General features: G+C 38.1%; 1 protein-coding gene across 2 annotated transcripts; it reads left to right on the top strand.

Moving 5' to 3' along the window:
• Positions 1–2,653: 2,653 nt before the first annotated feature.
• On the top strand, positions 2,654–24,866 carry LOC111323405 (uncharacterized). 2 transcript variants are annotated; one of them, XM_088744817.1, is made up of 23 exons: positions 2,654–2,777; positions 8,166–8,288; positions 9,414–9,500; positions 9,641–9,789; positions 10,428–11,110; positions 11,822–11,888; positions 12,264–12,367; positions 13,426–13,495; positions 13,663–13,848; positions 15,323–15,373; positions 15,588–15,665; positions 15,992–16,027; positions 16,473–16,616; positions 16,789–16,969; positions 17,481–17,532; positions 18,100–18,445; positions 18,928–19,074; positions 19,552–19,631; positions 19,724–19,780; positions 20,745–20,899; positions 21,533–21,656; positions 22,315–22,518; positions 24,087–24,866. In XM_088744817.1, exons 1-23 carry the CDS (start codon positions 2,738–2,740, stop codon positions 24,175–24,177), a joined length of 3,255 nt encoding a protein of 1,084 aa, XP_088600943.1. In that variant the 5' UTR covers positions 2,654–2,737; the 3' UTR covers positions 24,178–24,866. The 2 variants fall into 2 exon arrangements, with proteins under 2 accessions (XP_088600943.1, XP_022782467.2); XM_022926732.2 differs by lacking the exon at positions 2,654–2,777 and adding an exon at positions 3,667–3,925.
• Positions 24,867–25,190: the final 324 nt, after the last annotated feature.

Below are 25,190 nucleotides of genomic sequence, written 5' to 3'. Positions count from 1 at the left end.
GAGGCATTGACTACGACCCAAGTCCGTATTCAAGACCAAGGGAACAGTTTTTCCCGTGTGGATTGACCTAGACCAGTAAATAACTTTGGCTTTTTTTTTAGCTGATTTCTTCTTTTCCGAATGGCGCGAAAACAAATCCAGACCATGGTCCATATTGTAAAAAGCTGGACCGTTTACGAGCCGGCAATTAGCTTGTCAGATTTGAGGATTTAAGAGTCCGGCCCGCTGAGATGCTTAAGAAAAAAATTAAAAGCGGGGATTACAGTAAGTTACTAGTGAGCAGAAACTGCACATGTAGCTTCCTTAATCCTGTATCCAATTAAACTGCTGCACGAAACGACATATCTGGCATTGCATTGGTTGGAACCTTTGGTTCTCTCCTCAGAACGACCCAAGTCAGTTCCTATTAGCAATTTTGCAAGGACGAGGGATACTGGGGAGGGACAGGTGAATGAGAGAAAATACGAAAGGGACCCGATACTAAAGACACCCCTCCCTCCCCCCCTCCTGCTTTCTTCCTGTCTGCTCATTCGTTCGTCTCCACTTAGAGACAGCCTGATACAAACTGTTGAAATACGCACAGCATTTCCGATTCTAAGTATTGAGCTTAAGAATGGGCGTGGTTAAGACGATAGAGTAATGAACAATACAGGAAGTGTAATGGCGATTTCCTAGGCGCGTATGATGGAACCTTTATCGTCATTACGTTGAAAGGGGCATAATAACTGAGTAGTAATGAGTGGAGGTGCTGAAGCGAGTGCATTCGGGCCTGCTCTCCATAAACGTGTCTATCCTCTTAGCCTGAAATTCACGTATTGAAACTCAGCGCATCTCAAAGCGTGTGTCGAGTACTCAGAAAACTGTCCTCCGATGTCAAGCGAATTGTCACGTGACGAGGACCACTTTGTGACTCAGCGATTTATATTTGTTGATGGACTGAATTCAATGTCTATGGTTTGTTGCTGGCTGTTTTCGTTGTTAGTGTTGTTGATGTTTTTGCCTTTGTTTTTGCTTTTTTTTTTTTTTTTCTCAATTACTTTTCATGGTTTGAAAATAAAACAAATCAAAACAAGCAGGGACTCGAAAATGTCAAGAACAGAAACGGAATGAGTTTATTTTGGCGAGTACCCTGTTACCCAGCTCTCCCACTTCTCATCCGCTCCCTCCCCCGCCCCCCCCCCCCCGACATGTAAGAGCTGAGTGTGTGAAGACAGCAAGCTCCTTCGAGTTCTCGCACGGTTACCAGTGATGAATGTCACACAATATATATCCTCTTTATAACTTCGAGCTTTCGGGAAGTTCCTAGCTCTTGAAATGGTAAACAGTATTAGGATGAAGGATTTCTATGAGTGAAGATAAGGTGAGGTTCACTGGAAGCACGCGTGGACATTTCATGTGGGACTGAGATAGTTGAATGCGACGAGGGTATTTCGGATTTTTGAATTTTGCATTGCTAGTGTTCTGATTGGTTCACGCGTGGACATTTCATGTGGGACTGAGATAGTTGAATGCGACGAGGGTATTTCGGATTTTTGAATTTTGCATTGCTAGTGTTCTGATTGGTTCACTCGACTCCGGTAGCTTCCATGGAAATACATTGCGACGACTGTTGCGGAGTTGAAAAAAGCTCCAAATACACAAACGTTCATGATTTGATGAAATTAAATTAAAAAATTATTCCATTCGCCCTTATTGGATACGAGCCTGGTTATAGCCAACTTGTATCCAACACATGCTTAAGGAATAATAATTGGTAATTAAGTCGCTTTTTCGGCGGTATACGGAATTAGTATATGCTAAAATAGTGGATAGCGTTGAATGCGCGCTTTGATTGGCTAGTCAAACTCCGAAAATCCTTTGCTATTTACCTCCGGGCAACTCGGGAAAAAATGGCGTCCCGGTGCATCCGTGAGAAGCGAAGAAATTACTCAAATTAACGACGAAGCAGTCCCTGAAAACACAAAGAAAGCGACTAAATTTGGTTTGGCCGTGTTTAAAGGTAATGGTGTACGCTTTTAACCCGGAGTTTATCGATAAAAACCAATGAGAAAGGTTTTGTTTACAAATGCAAATTAACCTTGCGTAACCTCACTTGTTCACTTCCGCGCGTGAAAATGTTAGAATCGTTGCTGGAATGTATGAATTAAAATAAACTTTTGGTGGTGTATATTATCTCACTGTTCTAGTATATGCTAACACAACTATTCACCTCGGTGTCGGTGGTCAGCGATGGATATTTACCTCGCCGCTTTCGCGGCTCGGTAAATATCCACCACTAACCATCTCCACTTCGGTGAATAGTTGTTAAATATCCAACGTACTATTGGGGGTAAGTCGAAGAGCCTCAGTCTGGGTGTTGAATAGGTTTTGGTTGAAGAGGGTCTGCTGTAAACTGTCAGCTTTTTAAGATAATTGAATGCTCTACTTTGTAAGCTTTCAAAAACCTTTTTTTTCTCATCTGGATCCCTCTTAAAATGACCACTGAAATTGAAAACACTTGAAATTATTCATTAGAAACTTCATTTGTTAGACAGTTTTTCGTCCTTCCATTAAAAGCACACGTCAGTAAAAAATTAAGTACTAGAAACAAATACAGAAGTGTTTCTCATTTCGAAACTTAGTCCGCTAAGTTAGTCAAACGCGGTTCGTACCTTTTCGCCCTGGCAGTTTCAGATCACCTCAGAATTTTGGAGATAATGCCCTATAAACCCTTATTTTTTTATGATAAACGGACACCATGCAGAGAAGGTCGCAGAAGTCATCTCCGATGGATATTTGTGAGTTCACGCGTGTATCACGAATAACATGCACCATACTGTCGCTATCACTGATAAGATATCTTTCATAATGCAAGTATAACTCCTGCAGTGGCAACGTCAATTGCCGGTAGATTTAATAGCGCGCTGATCACAGTTATATGTCAGTGTGAGAAGACTTCAAAAATGATTTGCATTCTCTTTCAGTTTGGCGCGTGGCCTTGTAACAGCTGGTCAATTTTTCGAGATTGGTTCGATCCATTTGTATTATAATTGCGAGTCGGACTAGTTACCTCTTGCGTTTCTGTCTGGATTTAGATATAAACTTTAGGGGCTTAAAAATCTTGTACGGAGAAACACGCAAACGCGCAGACAAACAATCTCATCGGTGAATTCTGTAAGGAATATGTTGAATTTTTTTTGGAATGGATTTGGTTACTGAAAATAACACGTTCCCAAAATGTCAAGATAAGACGATCCTGGAATAATATTTGCTTACTTTCAAAGATTATCAAACATTTTTATTTTAGTTTATCGCAAAATGAAAGAGAAATTGGTTTTAAAATGTATGTAGACCGATTTTGTTTCTCGTGTTTTTCTATGTAGTCTTCATTTATTATTTATATATTTCTATTTCCCAAATATTTACCCTTTTACCCCAGAGCTTTGCAGCTGCCAAGTGACAATTTTAAAAATACTCTGATACCTGTCGTGACTTTAACCTTCTAATTTCATTGCCATGCGGAGTTATTTTCCAAGTGGCAATTTTACTGTTGAAGCGCTCGAAATAATTAGGAAATTTGCGTTTAATAAATAGTAATCTTCTACATTGTCATGGTCCCATCACGTCACGCAGAATGCATCACGCTCATTTCACGCTTCATTAAACACGCAACCTATAAAGCCTGTTGGAGTTTGTCTGATCGAGAACAAGTGATCTGTAAACTACTTTCCTGTCTGTGGGTTGACACGCTGGCTTTCGATTTCGTATCGTTGTGGTACTCTGTGCGCCTCTTGGCGTAATGAATAGACTTTTTTGGATCAGGAAATGTGCTGATAGTTCACACAGATGACAAAAAAACTTTTGAAAGCGAGGATTATGCGTAATTAAAAGCTAGCCTTTATTCGGCAGGAAATGGCTTGCGCTCAAAGGCGGGATTTGTCCTACGGTAGGTTGATCGTTTTGTATTTTTTATCCTTTCTCTCAAGTTTGGAGTGAAAATTGCTGGGACCTGTTTCAACCTCTGACACTTACGTGCCATTTTAAGGAAATAACACTTCAATTTCACGAAAATGTCTCAAGGCGATAACGCGGTGAAAATGTTATTAGCTGGAACTTACTCGGTTGAAAGTACTTCAGATGAACGACACATGGTTACGTGTACCTTGGAATGCGTTTTTACGGATCTTCTTATCGCTTCCATCTGAGGCAATTTGCAAAATTTTCCAATCTTTCATAGCGTAGTTCGAATGACTGTGGTTATCTAATTTTGAAAAAATGCCAGTGATCGGGTTCTGTTTATAACCAAGCCAAGTTCATCCATCATGAAACACTCTACGATGCAGAGTTCTATGAACTTACAACTTTGATAATTGATGACAATTGTAACTGGGTTAGCGACGGAGAAATGCTGTCTTTCTTAAAATGTATGTTCTATTGATGTCATTAGTTCTTGTGGGTTCTGTTAATTTATTCTAGCAAGTTCACGCTCTAATCAAATAATACACGAACTAGCACTTCGCTATGATTCACAATTTCTAGAGAAACGTTTGATATTTCTTGTTTAATGTATCTTTGTTAATTTGTAGTTCAGTAACCGAGGTTGGACAGAAGGTCACACAATTATTTCTGTGTCGATCAAAACTGCAAAAATCGAAATGTATATGTGTATTTACAATTAACTTTTTCAGTGGGGTTAGACGTGCAATAACCATAATTACCCCAAAATTCTCTCAGGGTTTAAAAGGATCGAACCATGTCTTAAGAAATGATTTCGGGTTAGGTTCCTTTGAGTTTTGTTCGAGCGATCGCCTCCGGTATCGAAATTTTAAAACAGCTTTATTAACACTCTCTCTCTCTCTTGTTTACATTATATTTAATGGTTTAGCCGTTGTTTTCGTTTCAAAAGGAAGTTAAAATCTGAAGTGCTAATTTGCAGACAGCGATAACAATGAACTGGAAGGTTCTCACGATTACTGAACTGAAACATATGTTTAGGAATTTGCACTGAAATATGAAGACTTCCTAAATTAAGAGATGACAATTCTGAAAATTCGATTTTCAGAGTTCATCCCACAGTTTTGATATTCGCTCTGGTTTTTCTTTATATTTTCAATTATGTCATATTGCTTTTATTGTTATGTTTTGCAAGTCCAATATATATGATTTTACAAATATGCATTTTTCCATAGAAGAGAGTGCCTCCTGTTGTCCTTGTGAATTCGTAATATATTTTATACTATGAAAAATTTTTCTCCAAATAAAAAAAACGTTTTCGGGAGTTAACAAAATGATTGCAGAAAAAACAACAGATTTAAAACTAAACAAGTTAAACAAAGGGATAATTTAAATAAATTGAAAACATATTGGTTTATCGTTACTTTTTTAGCCATGCTTATTCATAACTTACAAGAACTTAATCATGTTATTTCTACATCTCACAACAAAGTTTTTCAGTACAGAACTGTAATTTCTATTCTGGTTGCCAAGTTCATTATTCTTTATTTTAGATGTTACCTGGTTGTTCAATGGTCCTAGATTTTCCTTAAAGTGGTTTGTCAACAGAGTAATGCCAGATGTAAATTCAATCAGTCATTTTTTAGCAGCCAGATTAGAGGCCATGTAGGATCTGTTGTAAGGCTACTCAAACTCATCAAATTTTAACATAGTTCAATAAGGAACAATCAGTTGATGAGGTTTCTGTAGTAAAGGTTAACCCTTTTATCCCAAATATCTCATAATTCTTTTTACTGTCTACTATATATACTCTTCTTTAGAAGTTGATTACAAGAATTTGAAGTTAGGTCGACAAAAAAATCTCATGATTTGTATTTTCCTTTGTTCTCATCACTTGTCTGCCTGCTGTTGTTATTATATTGTAAGGAGAAATTCTGTCTTGGTCACTCATAGGAGTTGAGGTGTTCATGACTTAAGCTTCATCAACATTTCGTTGTGTTTCACGATGCAAGACAAACAATTTTAAAAGAGAGATGTATAAAAAAAAACAAGTCACTCAACTGGGCCTTGTACCTTGTACCAGTGGCTCCTAATTAACAAATGGTAAACACCACAGCGTACACTATTGAGTTATGGATGCACGCAGGAGGTTGCTAAGCATGAAAGAAGCATAAGAGTTGCTCGAGGTGATAGCCGAGAGCGACTCTAGCTTCTTGAGTGCTTAGCAAACCTCCCAAGTGCATCCATAACTCAATCGTGTACGGTGTAGTGTTTACCATTTGTTTTATAACATAACATTGATACATTGTAGCTAAAGAGTTCCCTTTTATTTAACAAATCTTACGTGACCAGAAAAAACAAGCGCGCGCGGAAAAACAGTCTTTGCATTTGCTCACCTCAGCAGCGTACACCCGTGGGCAAATGGGGGACGCTAAATTGACCAATCAGAGCACGCGCTTTACTTTGGTTATGTTATAATTTGAATTCAAATTGGTGCTTTCCTTCTCTTGTCAGCAAGTGTCTACAACAGAGACGACTGATTATAATATGTCAGTAACTGATGTAAGCAGTGAAGATATATAATATTAGGGGGAAAAATGATTTTTCCTTAACTTCATATAACCCAAGTTGTACAACAATCTGATTTAGTAAAGCGTATTACTGGAAAATAGAGGAAAATGCACATGGACACTCAGATTAAGCATTGATTTTTAATTAGAGAATTGATGAAAGATAAGCCACAAGAACAAAAGTCAGATTTTATCATGTTTATAGAAATGTGTGAGTAATTTCCAATATTCTTGGTTGTTAATTGCACCTCAGAGAAGATTTTCCTGCAAGGACACAGCATTTTCTGACTAAATTTTGATAACTTGAGCCATCGTTTAATATTTTTGATATTTAACGTAATTGTCGGGGATAGTCTGCTGTAACTTTAATTACACTGGTTTATGAAAACCATGGAACTTTGGTCATAGTTTGTGTCCTTTGGTTAAAAAACTATCGTCAGTAAACAAGAGATCATATTCCCTAAAAAAAATTCAAACTGAAAATGTGTGTCATGCAATAAAATTTGGTCCCTTATACCCCTTTGTGAAACTCAGTCAAGTAAAAAATTTGGCCTTTTCACACATCACTAATAATAATCAAAACTCTTTCTCATTCATGTGAAATTCACGACAATCACATTGAATACTATTTTACTTTTCTTGTCTTGACCAGTCTTATTGGGCAAAAGATGATGCAATCTCTCATCTTTTTAGTTGCTCAAGAACCAGTGGTGGTCTGTTTTGCAACTTTTATCAATCCACATGAGGTCCATTTTCTGTCAATTAACTCCTGACCACAGCCATTCAAAAACAATAAAATAGCCAGAAATTCATTATGCCAAACAAAATGGTTCATGAATCGTGTTTAATTCAGTTCTTAATTCACATTAGTCATATGTAAATTAAAAAAAATTGTTCATGTGCACAAGAAAAGATCTGACCATCTTTTAAGTATAATTCACAAATAAATAAAAAATTCAAATCATGCTTTACAAGAAAAAAGGCTGATAGTTTCGAAAGAAACTGTTTGGGGCTGCGTCGGTGGGAGTAACGAAATAATTTGGATATATCAACAAAGTTGAAATGGTAAATTGGCCACCGTAATGATTACAAAAGCTGACGTTTCGAGCGTTAGCCCTTCGTCGGAGCAAATAGAGGAATTGTGGGTTGTGTGGGCTTTTAAAGGCAGAAAATGGAGCTACGTTATTGGTGGGTGCATGGCAACGAGAAAAACATGAATAAATTAGTGGAATGAAAAGCGGTCATTGATCCCCAAGAAAAAAATTGCCTAATCTCGCTTTGCGTAAAAAGTACAAGGGACCCTCATTTAAATGTAGATGGCTGGTTGTGATCCTCCCTTGATAACAATTAAGAACTAAATCACTCAGTTTGTATGCATTTCTTACTCACCATATATAAGCTTTTGACTCAGCTGGACTGGACTCCCTCTGAATAACCAGTCAGTCTTACTTCCTGAGGGTTGAAGAAAAACGTTAGATCGATCATAACAAGTGTCAATAGATTTTTGGTCCAAAGAGTTTGGCATATGAGTGATGGGGAAATTGGTGATGAATATTAAATTGCTTTTTTTATGTCAGTTCTTCGCAATTTTATGGAGGGCTCAAGATTGTTAAACTCATTTTTAACTAACACATCTTTCATGTTTCTTCTCCCACTGCACAGTATTTCAGCCAGTTATCCATGAGCCTCTCTCCACGCCAGATCAACAGAACAGTCTTAATGGAGAGACAGTAGAAAATGGAGGTACTTCACACAAAGAAGCCATACCTACCAAGGATAGCCAGGGTAACACAATTTCGAATTTAACCCTAATTTTATCCCAGCGTCAGTTTGTATATTCTCTATGCTGTTCTCCGTCATTTCCTAAAGTGCTGAAAGGAGAGTTTTGATTGTTAATTCTCTCCTCTAGCTGTTACACATTTCCTTGTAAATGAAGTTACAAGAATTTGGTGTTAGATCAAGATAACAACTTGTACCTGATGAGTTTGAGTATTCTCATTGCCTGTTTGCTGGATAATGTTTAGATACCGTATGGACAAGTTACATGTTTATCACTACTGGGAGTTTTTAGGGTTAATGTTTGATACAGGAGTGATATTTTAAAGAGAAATTAGATGTTAGTACCTCCTGAGGTCAAAAGGTTATCAACTCCCATGAATGACCAAAACAGGATTTCTCCTATTAATCATATCAATACAATATTGAGCAGAGCAATGGGAATAAGGACAGCAAACAATAAGTGGATTATCAGTTGATTCAAGTACAAATTCTCCAAACTAACATCACAAGAATTGAATGGCAGACAGTAAGGAGAATTACTGTTGATGTCTGGGGAGTGAAAGAGTAGCGAGGAAATTTAAAATTCTTACTTAAGGCTTAATGTACTATTTTTTTTTTTTTTAACTGTTTTGGGTATAGTTAAAGATCATTTGCCAGTTTCTTGCCTACACTTCATTCTGTACTCTGTGAGGATGTGTTGACCTTGTTTGAAAGTATTCTTGTAGCAATTAGAATTTGCATTTCTAAGCAACTGCTAAATAATTTTATGTTTTTCTTTCCACTGTACTACAATTATAATAATGTTCAGTTTCTATTCAATTAAGTTTGCGTTTTTACGGGAGGTTATGTAAGAATTATGTAACGCTGTTAGCTATTTATTATTGCCAGTATACTCATTGTTTCCATTAGATAATTTTCATTGCTAGTTGATTTCAACTAAGTCAGTCATTGCATTAGTTTTTGCTGGCACATATTTAAGAGTTTAGTGCTGGACCTGGTTATGCCACAAATTTGGAATCATACACATATCTTCAAATCTTTACATCTAAATAGACATCCATCTGGCAAATATGCATTCACTTTGTGGCAGTAACCCACTGTACTTATTTATCTGCAATTCTTGTCCAACAGAGTTTCATGCAGCCATGAGAGAAGCATTCCAGAGTAAGGTACAACATCCTAGGAAGGCAATGTCACTGTTTCTTAAAGCAGGAAAAGGTAAGCCTTCAGCATTAAGAAGCCTTTAGACTAATCCCACCATTCAATATATGTTGAGAAATGCCATAAATTAATAAACCCCGTGTAGTATAATTTAGTAAATACAGTAATCCTTTTTACATGTATCTGCAATTCCATAGGTCTAGTTCTTGTTGGCGATGATGAAGCTGCCTTGGAATGTTTTGAATCCCTAATCAGCCTGGCCAAGGAACAACTCAATCATGTGCTTACTGAAAAATCCAAGTTGCCATCTTTATCTCCTCTTGAAAAAGAAGAGATTTGTCGACAGGTATGTGCATCTCTTGAACAAGTTGTCTATTTGCACGTCTATAATCATTTTTTCACAGTTTGCTTGCTTTATTCTTTATCCTTTCCCCCTTTTAGTAAGGCAGATGATTTTCTCAGATTTTGCACTCTTGGGCATAGGCTTATGCCCTCATTGTGAGCACTGCAGGACATGCGTTTCTTTGCCCATAGGAAGATTTTTTTTGATCGCTTTCACCATACTTACAATACTAAAAGAATTGGAATATACATATGAACAAGACACAGAAGAGAATGGAGGACAAGGGTGCGGGACACACAACAGAGTGAGGCTCCAAATTTTTGACATCATGATGTCATGAAGAGGTTTGCCAGGGGGTCTGGTACTCAGTGCCAGTCCCCTTTTAAACCTTGTGCTGAATCGCATTGCTTTTTTCTTCAAAGGTTTGTGAGATCTTCTGCCATATATGCATAGCTGAGATCTTCTGCCTTAATAGGCAAGCCAAAAAGCATTTTGGAATAAATATAATTATAATAATAATAATAATAATAATAATAATAATAATAAATGACAATTTATATAGCGCCCTATCCAAAAGCTCTAAGGCGTTTCACAATCAATAATTATTCTCATTGTAAACTTTTTCCTTTTGTCAAATGTAGAAGTCTCTGAAAAGAGAGGACTCATTAAAGGAGAAAGCTAAACAAGACGACGAGAGGCAAGGTTTGATTACATCAAACGGAGAGAAGACTGAATTAAGAAATGGTTACAGTGAAACTAATACTTGTAGAAGTCAAGAAAATGGACATGTTGCAGTGATTTCTATTGATAGTGATCCAGCGTTTAACTCGGAAACAAGTGGACCTTCAAACGGACAGTCAGTGAGAACTAGTCAAAAAGAATTTGAGGAATCAGAGGTTGTCCAAGTTTCTGATGAGTCAAATATTTGTGTAGTGCAAGAAGAGTCAATGTTATTTCGTTCTGTTGCAACTATCGTAGAGGAGCATTCTATGGCCTCTTCCGAGAGCTCTATGTCTGATGATGTACGGTTTGGTTCACCTGTGGCATTTGAAGAAGTAGTTGTAGAAGACTGGTCAGAAGGAACAGTGTCCTGTGCAGCAGAGATTGCACAAGATGATGTAAAGATGTGTGTTGTGGAATGTGTAGAAGCCATGCAAGAGGATTTTGAGGTTGCCACAGTGGACAGCGATGATTCTCTGAGTGTTTGTAGTGTTGGGGGTTCAGAAAATGATGTGTATACTCACAATATTGTTGTTGAATGTGGAAAACAGATTGTTGAGGAGGTTCTTCGGAGTCCGCAAGAGAAAGCATTAATCAGAAGAGGGTAAGTTTTTAAGACTAAGATTGCTTGCGAGGAGACTTTTCCAGATTAATTGATTCAAACTGGATTGCTTTTATCGCAGATTGGTACACACCTGCTGTATTGTAAACAGCAAAAGGAATCCAGCACCAATATGTATGATTAATCACAATTCTGGAACACTCTGCTATATAGTGTAAATCTGCTATAAGAACTGGTATTACTTATTTAATTAATAAGTACATCCTCCCATGTTACTGTGTGTCTTCAGTGATAAATCACAGATGACATCAAAATGTGTCAGTGGCACACGAGTGGTGTGTGCCGCTAATGTTCTTACTGCATTTGGACGTCTTCTGTGACTGTTTTGAGTCAGTGTTTGGTCTACTTAACACCATTGGCTGACTGTTGGGAATGTGTTGGTAATGACTGTTGGCCGACAGTTTACTGACAGCCAAAAATGAGAACCATTGTTCACTATTACCGTGATCTATTGATGTACAGAGCCATAGCAACATGGAATCTATTTGTTTTATAAGATAAAACGAAAGCAAAATGTTGTTTACGTTGAGTTCATCTCAGCATCTAGCTGTCCTCCAATAAATCATAAGTAAGATTGATTAAAACGACTGTGTGTGTGATTCAGTTTGTAAAAGGGTTTAATTTCACTGACTTTATGAGAATTGTGTCCATTTCTTTTTATTAATTCAACACTTGACTGATTCTAAACTTTAGATATGTTGTGAGTGAATTGATTGACACAGAGCAAAGTTATGTTCAAGACCTTGGTTATGTTGTTAAGGTGAGAATTTTACTTATTTTTTAACTCTACAGCATGTAAAACCACTGTTGTGAGTGAGGCCTTATTTATCGTTTATAACTCGACAGCCAATGTCATATTGGACATGTGCTAATCAGATTACATGAAGCATTAGGTTAAGCTCTTTGAAGTTTTTTTTTACCCTTGAATCTTCACGATCTAAAGAATAATTCTCTGTACTTGTAGTGGATAACTCACAAAAGTCATTAACATGTGAATTCTCTTTACGATATCTATACATTATCCAGCAAATAGATAATAAGAATACTCAAACTTATCATGTAGAATTGTCACCTTTATTGAACACCAATTCTTGTAATCAATTTGAATGATAAAAGACATATTTCATTTTTGTAGGGTTACATACCAGAATTTTCTTCAAGTAATCTACCAGTAGAATTAAAAAACAAAGAAAAAGAAATATTTTCCAATATACAAGACATTCACGAATGGCACTCAAGGTAAGAACACGGAGTAACACCTTGTGTTGGTGAAGGAAAAACGTCTGCATGATGATATTAATTAAGGAAAAATGTCTTCATAACATTATTAACGAAGGAAAAACGTCTGCGTAATGATATTAACTAACACAGCAACAATTCTCAACAAAATAAGTTGACACATAGCGTCTACATACCCACTTTGAAAGTCAAGAGTAGTTTGTTACATATATCTTATTAACCAAGCGCGAGGGCCGTACTGGGAGAATATTGGCCAGAGGTCTTGACAGTACGGACCGAGCGCAGCGAGATCCGTACAAAAAAGACCGAGGGCCGATATTGTTCCAGTACGGTCCCGAGCAAGCTTGGTTAATAAGAATAAAGGCTGATAGTTTCGAAAGAAACTGTTTGGGGCTGCGTCGGTGGGAGTAACGAAATAATTTGGATATATCAACAAAGTTGAAATGGTAAATTGGCCACCGTAATGATTACAAAAGCTGACGTTTCGAGCGTTAGCCCTTCGTCGGAGCTCCGACGAAGGGCTAACGCTCGAAACGTCAGCTTTTGTAATCATTACGGTGGCCAATTTACCATTTCAACTTTGTTGATATATCCAAATTATTTGGTTAATAAGAGATTTATTATCGATTGAAGTTCAAAGGGACACAAGTGCGGTATCATTTGGGACCATTCGGGACAGTGCCCGGGACAGTGCCCGGTCCAATACTGAGAGAATATTGATCGGCAATAGAGCATTTTTATTGGTCGATTTTAGTTATTGGCCCTCTGACTGCCCGAGTCGTGTAAGTAATAAATACGATGTATGCCCCGTTCCCCATGCAAGCAAGTGTAAAGAGAAAAGAATGTCACTTGTTCCACAGGCCATGTTTTGTAATTAGTTTTCTCCCTTAAAATTTTGTACTGAATTCATTTCTATTTCGGTCACGTCTACATGATAAATTACTTTAATTTAGAAATACATCATTTTATAAGTATTTTAATTAGCCATAGAATTGCCATCCTCTTAAAGGAACTAACAGTTTTTTTTTTTTTTTTTTTTTTTCATTCTCGCCATCCAGCGAACTGTGCAATCATTTGAAGTCCTGTGAAGATGAGCCTGATAAGATTGGTGAAGTTTTTGCAGAATCGGTAATTAACAGTGTCCATTGAAGAACCCTTTTTGATGGATTTATTTCATTTCAGTTCTTGTGTTGCAAAAAACTACTTACACGGAGGAAGTGCGAGAGTACCAAATGTTTGAAACATAATTTCAACGTGATTCTCTTGTATTTAAACCATTTTGTTCTACTTGGCAGGAACAAAAACTGGAAAAACTGTACTCGGAGTACTGCAGAAACAAACCAAAATCGGACTTGTTGGTCCAAAAATATGCCGACTCCTTTTTCCAAAGCTGCAAGGAAAGACTGGGTCACAGACTGCAGTTGGCTGATTATCTTATCAAACCTGTTCAGAGGATAACTAAATATCAACTGTTACTCAAGGTAGATATAATGATTATTTCTGTTACATGTATGGTTTTCGCAAATGAGAGATATGAGCCTGTATGAAAGCAATTGAATAAAGGCTGATAGTTTCTAAAGAAACTGTTTGGGGCTGCGTCGGTGGGGGTAACGAAATAATTTGAATATATCAACAAAGTTAAAGTGGTAAATTGGCCACCGTTACGATTATAAAAGCTGACGTTTCGAGCGTTAGCCCTTCGTCGGAGCGAGTAGGGAAATTGTGGGTTGTGTGTGCTTTTAAAGGCAGGAAAAGGAGCTACGTGATTGGTGCGAACATGGCAACGAGAAAAATACGAATAAATTATGAAAGCAATGTTTGTTCTTTTTGTAATGATAGTTTTTTCACTATGAAAATAGTGCAGACATTTTTTTCTTGTAAAGTTATTCAAAGAAGTTACGTGTGGAGAATCAAGTGGAAAACTGTCTTAGAGCACAGTTCGATTGGGTGTTGTGAACCCAAAATCAAAGTAACCGAAACGGCCAGTCAGAATGTAGGATAAAATACTGTAACAAGGGGTCCGTTTCTCAAAAGTCCCGGTAACTTAACGGGCCCGAAGCCAAGTTTTCAAATCAAAATTTAAAGGATAGAAAAGCAGGTTCTAGCACACAAATTAGTCCATTTTGTTTCTTAAGCTGACAGTTTTATTTTATCATTTTCAAAACTTTTGAAATTCCCATCTTGAATGAAAACAGAACAGCTTTACGGGTCCGTTGAGTGACCGGGACTTTCGAGAAACGGGCCCAGAGAACTCAAAATAAAAACAAGAGAACTACTTGAAGCGCGGGAAAACGCGGGCGACCAAATCGCGACCGGGTTTAGTTTCACATTTGATTGGTTGACAGGGTGGCACGAAATTTTTTGACCAATCACGGAATGAGGTAAAGTAAAACAGTGCAATCTTGGATTACTCCTTACGCTAAGTAAAAAAAAATCGCTGTATTGTTAATTCATGTATCAGTGTCCATTAACTTTAATTTTTAATAATATACATGAAAACATTTCTCAGTTCTGATTGGTCAAGATGAATGCAGTTTTCAGTTAATTCAGTGCAAAGGAAGAAACAAACCAGACATTCTGAATGGTCAGAATGATTGGTCAATGTCAATGTCAAGGTCAATGTCAAGGTCAACGTCACTTGCAGGGTTTGAATAAATTAATTTTGCACGTGATGCGCGCGCTTTTCTTCTACGGAGTTATGAGAAGCTACCTCGTATTTTTTCATGTATATTATTAATAGATAATCACATGATTTTTTCGTGCAACTTGGAATAAATAAGCACTTGTAAATTTTTTCAAAGACCACAAATTGCACTCGCCCTACGGGCTCATGCAATTTTGTTAGTCTTTGAAAAAATTTACTCGTGCTTATTTATTCCAAATTGCACTCGAAATCATGTGATTACCTAGACAAAGACAGATATAATTTTTACTTCGGTTTTTTTTTTTTTTCAGGACATTCTGAAGCATACAGAAAAAGCTGGAGAGGATTGTAGTCAACTAGAGGTTAGTTTTATTATTTTCAATTGGTAATTACTATGCTTAAGGGACGTGATTTTTTTTTTTTTTTTTGCGCGAGTATGTTAGTGCTAAGCGAGCGCAGAGAGTGAGTCACCTCCTCTGGCGTGCAACACGGGCTTCGCGTTCATTTCGCCCTTACATCCGCTGGCGTTGAAAAACGCAGGAAAATTCTCAAGTATTATTCAATTCTTCATCACAGAAAGCTTTAGAAGTTGCCCTTCGAATTCTCAAGCGGACAAATGACATGGTTAACGTAGGAATGCTTCAAGGCTTCGAGGTAAGCGAGTTTAGTGTGCACCAAGCGACAAAACAAGTGGATATTTAAAAGACATCTTTACTTTGGATAACGGATAACAGATAATCTTTTATTTGTACTCGGATTTATACTTGCTCTAAGAAAAAAAGTTACGAAATTGAAAGAAATTATTATAAATAAAATTGGAGTACTAGCAGCCTGGAATAACCATAGTGGCTAGCGGAGCCAGGGTAGTAAGTTCCTCTTACTGTCATTTCTATCGAACATGACCCTACCGACTTAATGACTTTAGTGGAAATCATGTCTAAGTGAAAGGTTTCAGTTACCTTTAAACATCATTCTTTCAGGTGAAAGCTGAGGAAACAGGAGATCTTTTACTTCAGGTGAGAATTGTATTATTGTTTGCCCAAATTAAGATAGATTATAGTTGCTCTGCTCAAACAAGATGAACAAGATACTTAAGGGAATCAAAAACAGTATAAGAATGGGTCGATTACGACAGATTATGAAGGAAAATTTGAAAATTAAGACGGAATACACAGCTACACTAGATAGAAGGTAAAATGTGCTCATCTGTCAGTGTTAAACCTATAACACCCAAGATCTTATTGTTAATTCTCCCCTACACCTGCAACACATTTCCTTGTAAATTAGTTACAAGAATTCGGTGTTAGATTAAGATGATAACTTCAACCTGATAAGTTTTAGTATTCTCATTACCTGTTTGCTGGAAAATGTAGGGATATTATAGGGAGAAGTTACATGTTAATCACTTCTGTGAGGTAAAGGGTTAAGCCTTCATTTTCGTTTTTATTTTTTTCTGTCCAGGACGAGTTTATGGTTGTCGATGGAAAAGCGAAGACAAAAGGCAAAGAGAGAAGAGTGTTCTTATTTGAAAAGATAATTATATTTAGCGAGCCAATGACAAGAGAAGGTGGTCTTCCCGAGTTTAGATTTATGCACAGCATGAAGGTAAATATATATAGTTCTAAATGACCAAATTGTTTAAAAACAAAATCCTCTTTGAACTAAAATATCAACGCCTTTGTTTTCTACGATTCGATTAAAAAATGCGTAGCTTAAGCTACTTTTCCACGAAGTCAATTGTTGTATGTGGCTAATTTTTGTTTGTTTTTCTCGCCAGACCAAAGGTATTGGCCAGACAGAATCAGTGGACAGCGATCCGTGCAAGTGGGCGGTCTGGCTGAGAAAACTGGGCGGCGCTGAAATTTATCTCCTGAAGGCATCTTCGCAAGAGACTAAGGAACTCTGGATCAAGAGTATAAAAGAATGCCATAACAAGAAGAAAACAGGATTGCTTAAAGGTTGGACAATGTTGAGGCAATATTGTAGACTTTTCGCTTGAACAGCCATCGTTCTCTTTCATTTTTTTTTTTTTTTTTAGCCCTTTGGGTGATCGCCGATCTTAACTCTTTAACTTCCATTAGTGATATCAAGGCAGAACTTCTCTTTACAATGTTTTGATACAATGTCAAGTAGACAAGTGATGAGAATAAGGAAAAATATCAATTAGGGGATTATTAGTTGATCCAATGCTAAAATCTCCGAACTGACATCATAAGAATTGTAATGGCAGACAGTTAGGAGAATTACTAATGCGATCTTGGGGAGTGAAGAGATGAAGGGGAAGAAGTTGTATGAGTTAACAGAATTTTTCCTCTATGATGGACTGGTATTGAAGAAATCATCCAAGTACTAAAAGCAGAGGGAAATTCAAAACTGTTAACTTTTCTCTTCAACTTTTGACAACTGCTACCTTTCTTTCGTGTAGAACAAATATGAAAACGAATGAAAATTACTTCATTTTGTTTGTAGCGTGGAATAGATACAGAGGTAGAGGTTCAGAATGTGACAAGGACCAAGCTGAGTAAGTGAATAAAATTTGTTAAGACATGATACTGGTAATCTAACCCGCGGCGGCAGCCATCCCTCAGGTTTTCTGCATTAAAAACATCCTGGTCATTTCTATTCATTTCAACGCTCAAATTAGAGAAAATGTCCTTTAACTGAATTCGTGAAAACACCTGTCTTAATCTTCTCTTCTTACTTGATTTGCCTTTATATTTTTAACGGCAAAAGAAAAGCATTTCAAACACTTTTTGGTGCAAGCCTACTTTCTTTGCAAGCTTCCACGAAATTTCGTTGCGCAGGTAAGGTTGCGTTGCTAAATGCCCTCTGTAATGAACATGTCGCACAATGCCCTCTCACAGTAACTGTTGAAAGGTCTATTTCTTAACAAGCTATCTACATGGCTGTATTTAAGTACTGAAACTTTGCTCAAGAAAAGTTAGACGAGACTGTTGCAGTAGGCGACTTCTTGTTCAACTTCATCAGCGCAACAAACTTGTGGGGTAATTTGCGAGGGAAAAAAATTCGAAGCGCGTTAAGGTTTTAGCTACATCATTACGCGACCTCTTTTCATTTTTATCTTTAGCTCCACTGATGGGGGACTCCTCAGAATTCGTACACAGCGGCAGGGTGGGTCGCGCCGAACGACATTCAAACGGAAGCCGGCCTCTAAGAACGCCGGGAAGAGCGTAAAGAGAGAGAGAGATCCGAGCACTTCAGAAAGATTACAGGAAAACATCAGAAAATTCCGAACAGAAGAAAGAATGCTAGCGGTGGATCCATCGTCTATCGAAGACGAGTGTGATGGTCTTATACAACAAACTTCCTTGGATGATTCACCTGTGCCTCAGTCCCCTAGGGTGGAAATAAGCGCAGAGCCGAAATTGGCCGAGTTGACACCTGCGGAGCGTTGGCTCAAGTTAGAAACAGAGGTGCGCAGGTCACCTGACTGAAAAAATTAACGCTTATTGCATTTCGCGGCTCATATACGTAAGAACGTCGTGTTTACTGGTATTTTTTTTATTGCTTTGAATAGGATAGTTCCCCGTTGTTATTTTTCTTTTTTGTTTTTGTTTTTGTTACATTGCTTGAAGATGGGAAGAACAGTTTACAAGATCGAGGTTTTTTTTAGCTTTCCTGCCTTTCCACTGAACGTCTTGCTCGAACTCTTTGTTAACCCTTAAACCCCCAAGATCTAATTCGTAATTCTCCCAACTAACTATCAGACATTCCTTGTAAATTAGGCAGGGGAATTTGATGATACAGCAAGGTAGCACTGTATGGCTGATCAGGCTTTCTGTTCTCAGAACCTGTTTGTAAGATAACATATATCATATATTGGAATCGTTAGGAGAAGCTACATTGAGTCTTTTGTGGGAGGTAAAGGGCTAACCGTCCAACTTTACTTTTTCAGGAAAATCAGCTCAACAAGTTGTTACATTTGACCAGGATGATAGCAGCCAGGCTGTTTCAAATCAGAGACCGTGAAAGAGCGCTTCAACTCTACAATGACGTCATAGCTACAACTCTGTGTTTGGAAGAGATGAGGAAACTTGAAGGAGTAAGTGTTCAAAATGTCATATTTGACCTCGAAACTTCGCTTCTCGGCCAAATATTCATTTTTCGGACAATCTCTCAGCCGCGGACATTATCAGCCGACATACCAGCCGCCCGAAGGGGTTTATTTACTAAATATACCATAATCTAATATCTGTACATTGTAACATCCGGTTTTTTCTTACAAAATAAAGCCGAGAAGAAGCTGTGACGTAGCGTCACAGTTTCTTTAGAAACGTACCCCCTTTATTCTTTAGTGCTAGGATCATGTGTGAAGTGGGTAGCTTCTTCTCCACTGCTGTATCTTTCCCCGATTTCTGTTGGGAGTGTTACCTCACAGGTTACATTTACCTCGAATTGTTTATCAAGTTCCCTTGCAGGCCTTGGGATTCAATTACATGCGTTGGAGGAGATAGGCTTTCCTGGGATCGTGTCTCGCCTAGTAAACTAATCTGCATGTTTGTCATTTTGTACGTTGTAGTTGTTTGCTACACGAGACCTCTTACTCAATAAAACTGTGGATGTGTACGAAGCGTATCGTAAAGAGCAGATAAACGCCAGGTAATAATACAAAACGATTTTAACAATTTCTCTCTTCCTTTACATCATCCGTTCCGTTACACCACTGAGACAATTCTCTCGGTTTGTTGCAGTTCTGATATAGAAGATTCTTACAACTCTCTGACAAGTCTTCTTAATGAAACGGCTGGGTAAGTTAAGTTATCTTCTTATAAATTGCGAATGCATCGTTTATTTCGATTATTCTTACCAATGAACTGAAAGCTACTAAGAAATACTTTAACGTGGTACTGTTGCTGTGCTGTTCGACGTGGTTCTTGCTTTTAGGTCGTTGTGTGAAATCCTAGTGTGCTACCATTCATACGAAAACTGCTAAACGGTGTTTCCATGTGGTGCTGTATACAGGGTTCGTACGGGTCTCGGAAAACCTGGAAAGTCCTGGGATTTTATTTTGACATTTTCCAGTACTGAAAAGTCCTGGAAATCTGCTTTAATGAAGCAATAAGTTTTCAGAATCAACGTTGTGATAAATGTATGTAGACCTTTAGGAGAATTGATTTTGAAATCTTGGGAATGAAAGTGTGTAAGGTGAAATTTGGAGTCCTAGGAAAATCAATTTGAGTCCTGGGAAAGTTCTGGAAAAGTTCTTGTAATTAATTTTGTTCTGAAACAGGGGACGAACCCGGTGTATATTAAGCTTTGCAAAGTGGCTCAAATTTTTAAGTTTGTGGATGAATCCCTAGTATGTGATCATTCAAATGATATCTACCGGCACAAGATAGTACGTAACTTCCAAAGACTTCCGGATCCCAAAGTGAGAACGACTGAAAGTGAACGAGCAACCAAAGTTTAATTTTACGGGGATCACATTGCCTTGTGGAAGTGCTATTTCCAATATGGCGGCGAAAGCAGTCACATGCGCAGTGTAGCTAGGTGTGCTAACCAATACCAATAAGCACATCTGCTCTCGTAGCACAGTTTTTTTTTTCCTATATGGTACTGATTTGCCTTTTTGTTCATGACGTTTGTACTTATGACGTCTGTGGACGAAACTCTGAAGTGTGAACGTTTAGATAAAAGCCACTGAGTAGTACTTACTTTCATTTCGTACTGTTTATGATTAGAATTCCTTTCTTTTCCTTTTCGTGTTTGCAGATTTTCCAGTGTTAGTAAAGGCACCACATGGTCAATTGTCCTGTACAGTATTACAGCTGCGGCAGCTAGCAGGGAGCAGCACTGGAGGGAGGCGTCCCAAGCTTTCTACCGGGTCTCCATGGTGTACAGCAACCTGCAAGCAACCGCGTGTGCAGGTACCACGCTCGCACTTTGCTCCCGCTTCTTGGCACTTTTTTCTCTCTTCCCTGCAGTTTAACCGCACTTTTTTCGCAATTCAACTACACTTATATCGCACTTTTTTCGCGCTTCCCTGCACTTTCTGCGTGCTTCCCTGCACCTTCGTCGTGCTTCCCTCGCACTTTCCTCGTGCTTCCCTGCACTTTCCTCGTGCTTCCTCGCACTTTCCTCGTGCTTCCTCGCACTTTCCTCGTGCTTCCCTCGTACTTTCCTCGTGCTTTCCTCGCACTTTCCTCGTGCTTCCCTCGCACTTCCCTCGTGCTTCCCTCGCACTTTCCTCGTGCTTCCCTCGCACTTTCCTCGTGCTTCCCTCGCACTTTCCTCGTGCTTCCCTCGCTCTTCCTCGTTTCCCGCACTTTTCGCACTTCCCCGCTAACCAACACACTATCGTATTACTCTATATTCTGGTGTAAGTTTCTGAAGTTGTTCTTTTCTCAATCAAAACAGAAAGTAATAAGGACCCAGTCTGCGGCAACTGATGCAATTCTAAATATCTTTCGACACTACTGAAAATTAATCCAAAACTTGATGTGAGAACCCACCTCTCTAAGCAAAGTCCGCTTCAACACAAAAGCTTTTTTTCTGCTCAGTTGACAGTTTGTTAGATGCGCACTGGATGTGTTGCCAAGCGGAAGATTACTCAACTGCCCTACAATTTCTTTACAATGGATTCATTCGGGCATTAGCTGCAAAGGACTTGATGAGATGTCTCAGGTGAGAAATGTTTTGAAGTCTGTACCTAAACAATTATTTTAATCTGGATATATCAACAAAGTTGAAATGGTAAATTGGCCACCGTAACGATTACAAAAGCTGACGTTTCGAGCGTTAGCCCTTCGTCGGAGCAAATAGAGGAATTGTGGGTTGTGTGTGCTTTTAAAGGCAGAAAATGGAGCTACGTTATTGGTGGGAACATGGCAACGAGAAAAACATGAATAAATTAGTGGAATGAAAAGCGTTCGTTGATCCCTGTGGGATTTAGACTGCCGGTTTGAAAGATGAGCTTTTGTTCAAGATTTTTACGGCTTTCCGTGCTACCTAAGTGCAAGGAAAGACCGCAGATTGCCATATGTTGCTTAGAATGATTAGGTAAATTAACTTGTCATTGACTCTGGAGCTCGCCAACCTATCCAAGAAATAATTTCACCAACACTCCCTTTCCTTGTAAAAATCTTTTGTCGACGAGAAGCATACAGGGAAGAGAGAAGTTCTACCACCGAGCTACAGACAGCATGGAACCAGTGGGTGAGTTAGCATGCGTGGGGTTTTCAAGGAAAATTCTGAAGCTCATCAAAGAAGAAAGCAGGGGAATGGCTTTATTAGGATTCAATACTATATTTATTCTTTGTCCTCAATACTTTCTTTTAACTAGACTCGAACAACAGGCGTTGCACTTAGTGGACAAAATTAATTCACTGGGCTCCAAAGTCCATCAAATGATGAATGTCGAGGACGAACTGGATACTAGGCAACAGGTCAGCACCCACCATGTGGAGTTCTTGGTCAACATGAGCCGTGCCACACGACGAAGGGACTGGGCCTGGTTTGAAATCGCTGAAACTGAACTGCAAAAGTTGTATGTATTAAAAGCAGTGTCTTGATATTTGCCGCAACTGCTTAACCCTTTCATAGAAGCCTGTTTTTTGTCCTATTTTAAGTTTATCAAAGGAATTCCATCGGCCACGGCTTGTAAATGGAATTGGGAGTGAAGAATAGGAAATGAGGAAAGGGAAACCGATTTGGATACTGGAAAATCAGGAATGGGGACTACAGAATGAGGAGCAGGGTTGGGGAATGGAAATAAAAAAAAACAAAAAAAACTAAGGAACCATATGCATCAAGTGCAAATATAATTTGATGGTTCTTTCCTCTTTGGTACCCTTCAATTTTTGCTGGCAGTAGACCTTTAGATTCTAAGCCTCTATGGTCTAAACTAACGATTTTTAATAGTATAATAATATACATGAAAAATTTCTCAGTTCTGATTGGTTAAGATGAATGCAGTTTTCAGTTAATTCAGTGCAGAAGAGAGTTAACTCAGTGCAGAAAAGGGTTAATTCAGTGTAAAGAAAGAAGCAAACGAGACATTCTGATTGGTCAGAATGATTGGTCAAGGTCAATGTCAAGGTCAATGTCACTTGCAGGGTTTGAATAAACTATTTTTGCACGTGTGCGCGCGCTTCTCTTCTGCGTAGTTATGAGAAGCTGCCTCGTATTTTTTAATGTATATTATTAATACATAATCACATTATTTTCTCGTGCAATTTGGAATAAATAAGCACTTGTAAATTTTTTCAAAGACCACAAACTGCACTCTCGCCCTACGGGCTCATGCAATTTTGTTTCTCTTTGAAAAAATGTACTCGTGCTTAGTTATTCCAAATTGCACTCGAAATCATGTGATTACCTATACGTGTAGTCGCTAGTTTCACACTTTATTTCTTAGCTCACAATCGAGATCAATTTTATGATTCGAATGTATGAGCCTTTGGAATCCGCAACTAGGCTAACTGAAAACTTCAACAACCAACATGTCCGACTCAAAAAAAACAAAACGTTCCAGAGGCGCCTGATATGCTGACGTCTGTTCTCAACCTTACACTGCACCCGTAATTCAGCCTCTGGGCCGCAAGTGGTCAGATATAAACTACATTACTACTATATATTACTACTATATTACTACTATTACGTGTTTTCTCCTCGCTCGCTATGCCTTATAGGAGGCACAGGCCTCCCAACACTAAAAAACAAGAAATTCCTCTTTTTTTTTGTAAATGTTCAACAAAAAGGTAACAACAATTACATATACGAATAGCACAAATATTAGTTCAAAATGTACTAATACAACATAAGGGAACTAGCATTTGCCAATATAGAGTAGGAGCAAGAAAAAAAAATTAATAAGTTGGCAGTTCGTAGTTTTTCAATCAAGAAAGGGTCGAATTTTGCACGCGTTTTTGCTCATGAAGAGGCTAGAAGGCTTCGCGGAGAATATATTTACGTTCTATTTCGTTGAACGCTTGAATTCAAACCTTGTGTTGCAACTACAGAAACATTCAATGGAACGAAAATAAAATTTTATGCCAAGACCGCTACCACCCCACCAAACTCATCCTCATCTGTGTGTCATTTGTTTTCTTACAGTTGCTCCGGAGATGGTCACCAGGCAGACGTGGTCCTGCAGGCCGTGTTTCTAAAGATAAAGAAGTCATTATCAGGCCCATCAGAGTGTTAAAGGTGGAAAGAAATCTCTTGATTTCGGTGCACAGTGTCACGTGACAAAGACGAAAAATGACGAGGTCATCTGGAAATGAGACCACTCTTTTTCCATGCATTCCTGTCTACACCAAGGAAAAAACTACTATCGACATGCTGCGTTCATTACAAAGGTAGCCTTTTAGCCACTTAGCATATAAATTCTTTACCATGTTTCTTCCGGTAAAGAAGCAAATGAAATGAATGGTTAATGCCTATTGTAAAATAACCCTGATACTGCGTGCCCTCTGACAGGATGAAAACCTTCTGAATGACAAAGGAATTAACAGTTGGAATTATTTTGTTAAGAAATTTCGCTTCGGAAAAAGAACATTTTGTTGATCCCTTTTGAGCGGAAAGTAATTTCGTTTCCTAAAATATTTTTTCTTATCTTTGACATTAGGCTGATTTGACGACTAAGACATAAATGATATTAAAGCTTGGACTAAGATAAGAAAACCAGTTGTTTAAATAATCAGAAGAAAGATGACGATTAGCAATGACTGCCTTTCTGAGTGTAGTTTACAGATCGACACTGCAGAAATTTGTCTATGCTCCAAGGTCATTCCTGTAAATAATTAAGGCTTTTCCTTTATGTGTATTTTGCTAGAAATGTATTGAATAATTATAAATTGAACTGACAAATAAAAAATATTTTTAAATGCTTAAGGATGTGGTTTTTTTCAATGCGTGTTTCCCTCGAATTATAGTCTAAGAGGGAAAGTACGGTCTAGAAAAAGTTTATCTCAATTAGAAGACTTTTAACTCAGGACTTCGAAAATAGCTGCCATTTTGTCTAGTTTGCTTTGTATTAGCGACAAGAGCGCTTCGAAGTTGCCCATTTTTACAACTTCAATTTCGTGCTTAGAAAAACGCCATCTGGGATATTACGTCATTGTGACGTAGCAATAGTCGAACTTAGTTCGGCACTTCGTCCATGTTAACTAGTTTGACCTTTTGTGAAATCAATTTCTAATAGGGGTTTTGCACAGC

This window comes from Stylophora pistillata, chromosome 14 (genome assembly GCF_964205215.1).
Source record: "Stylophora pistillata chromosome 14, jaStyPist1.2, whole genome shotgun sequence".
In the NCBI taxonomy this organism is placed as follows: Eukaryota; Metazoa; Cnidaria; class Anthozoa; order Scleractinia; family Pocilloporidae; genus Stylophora; species Stylophora pistillata.
This window is presented reverse-complemented; position numbering and strand designations above follow the sequence as displayed.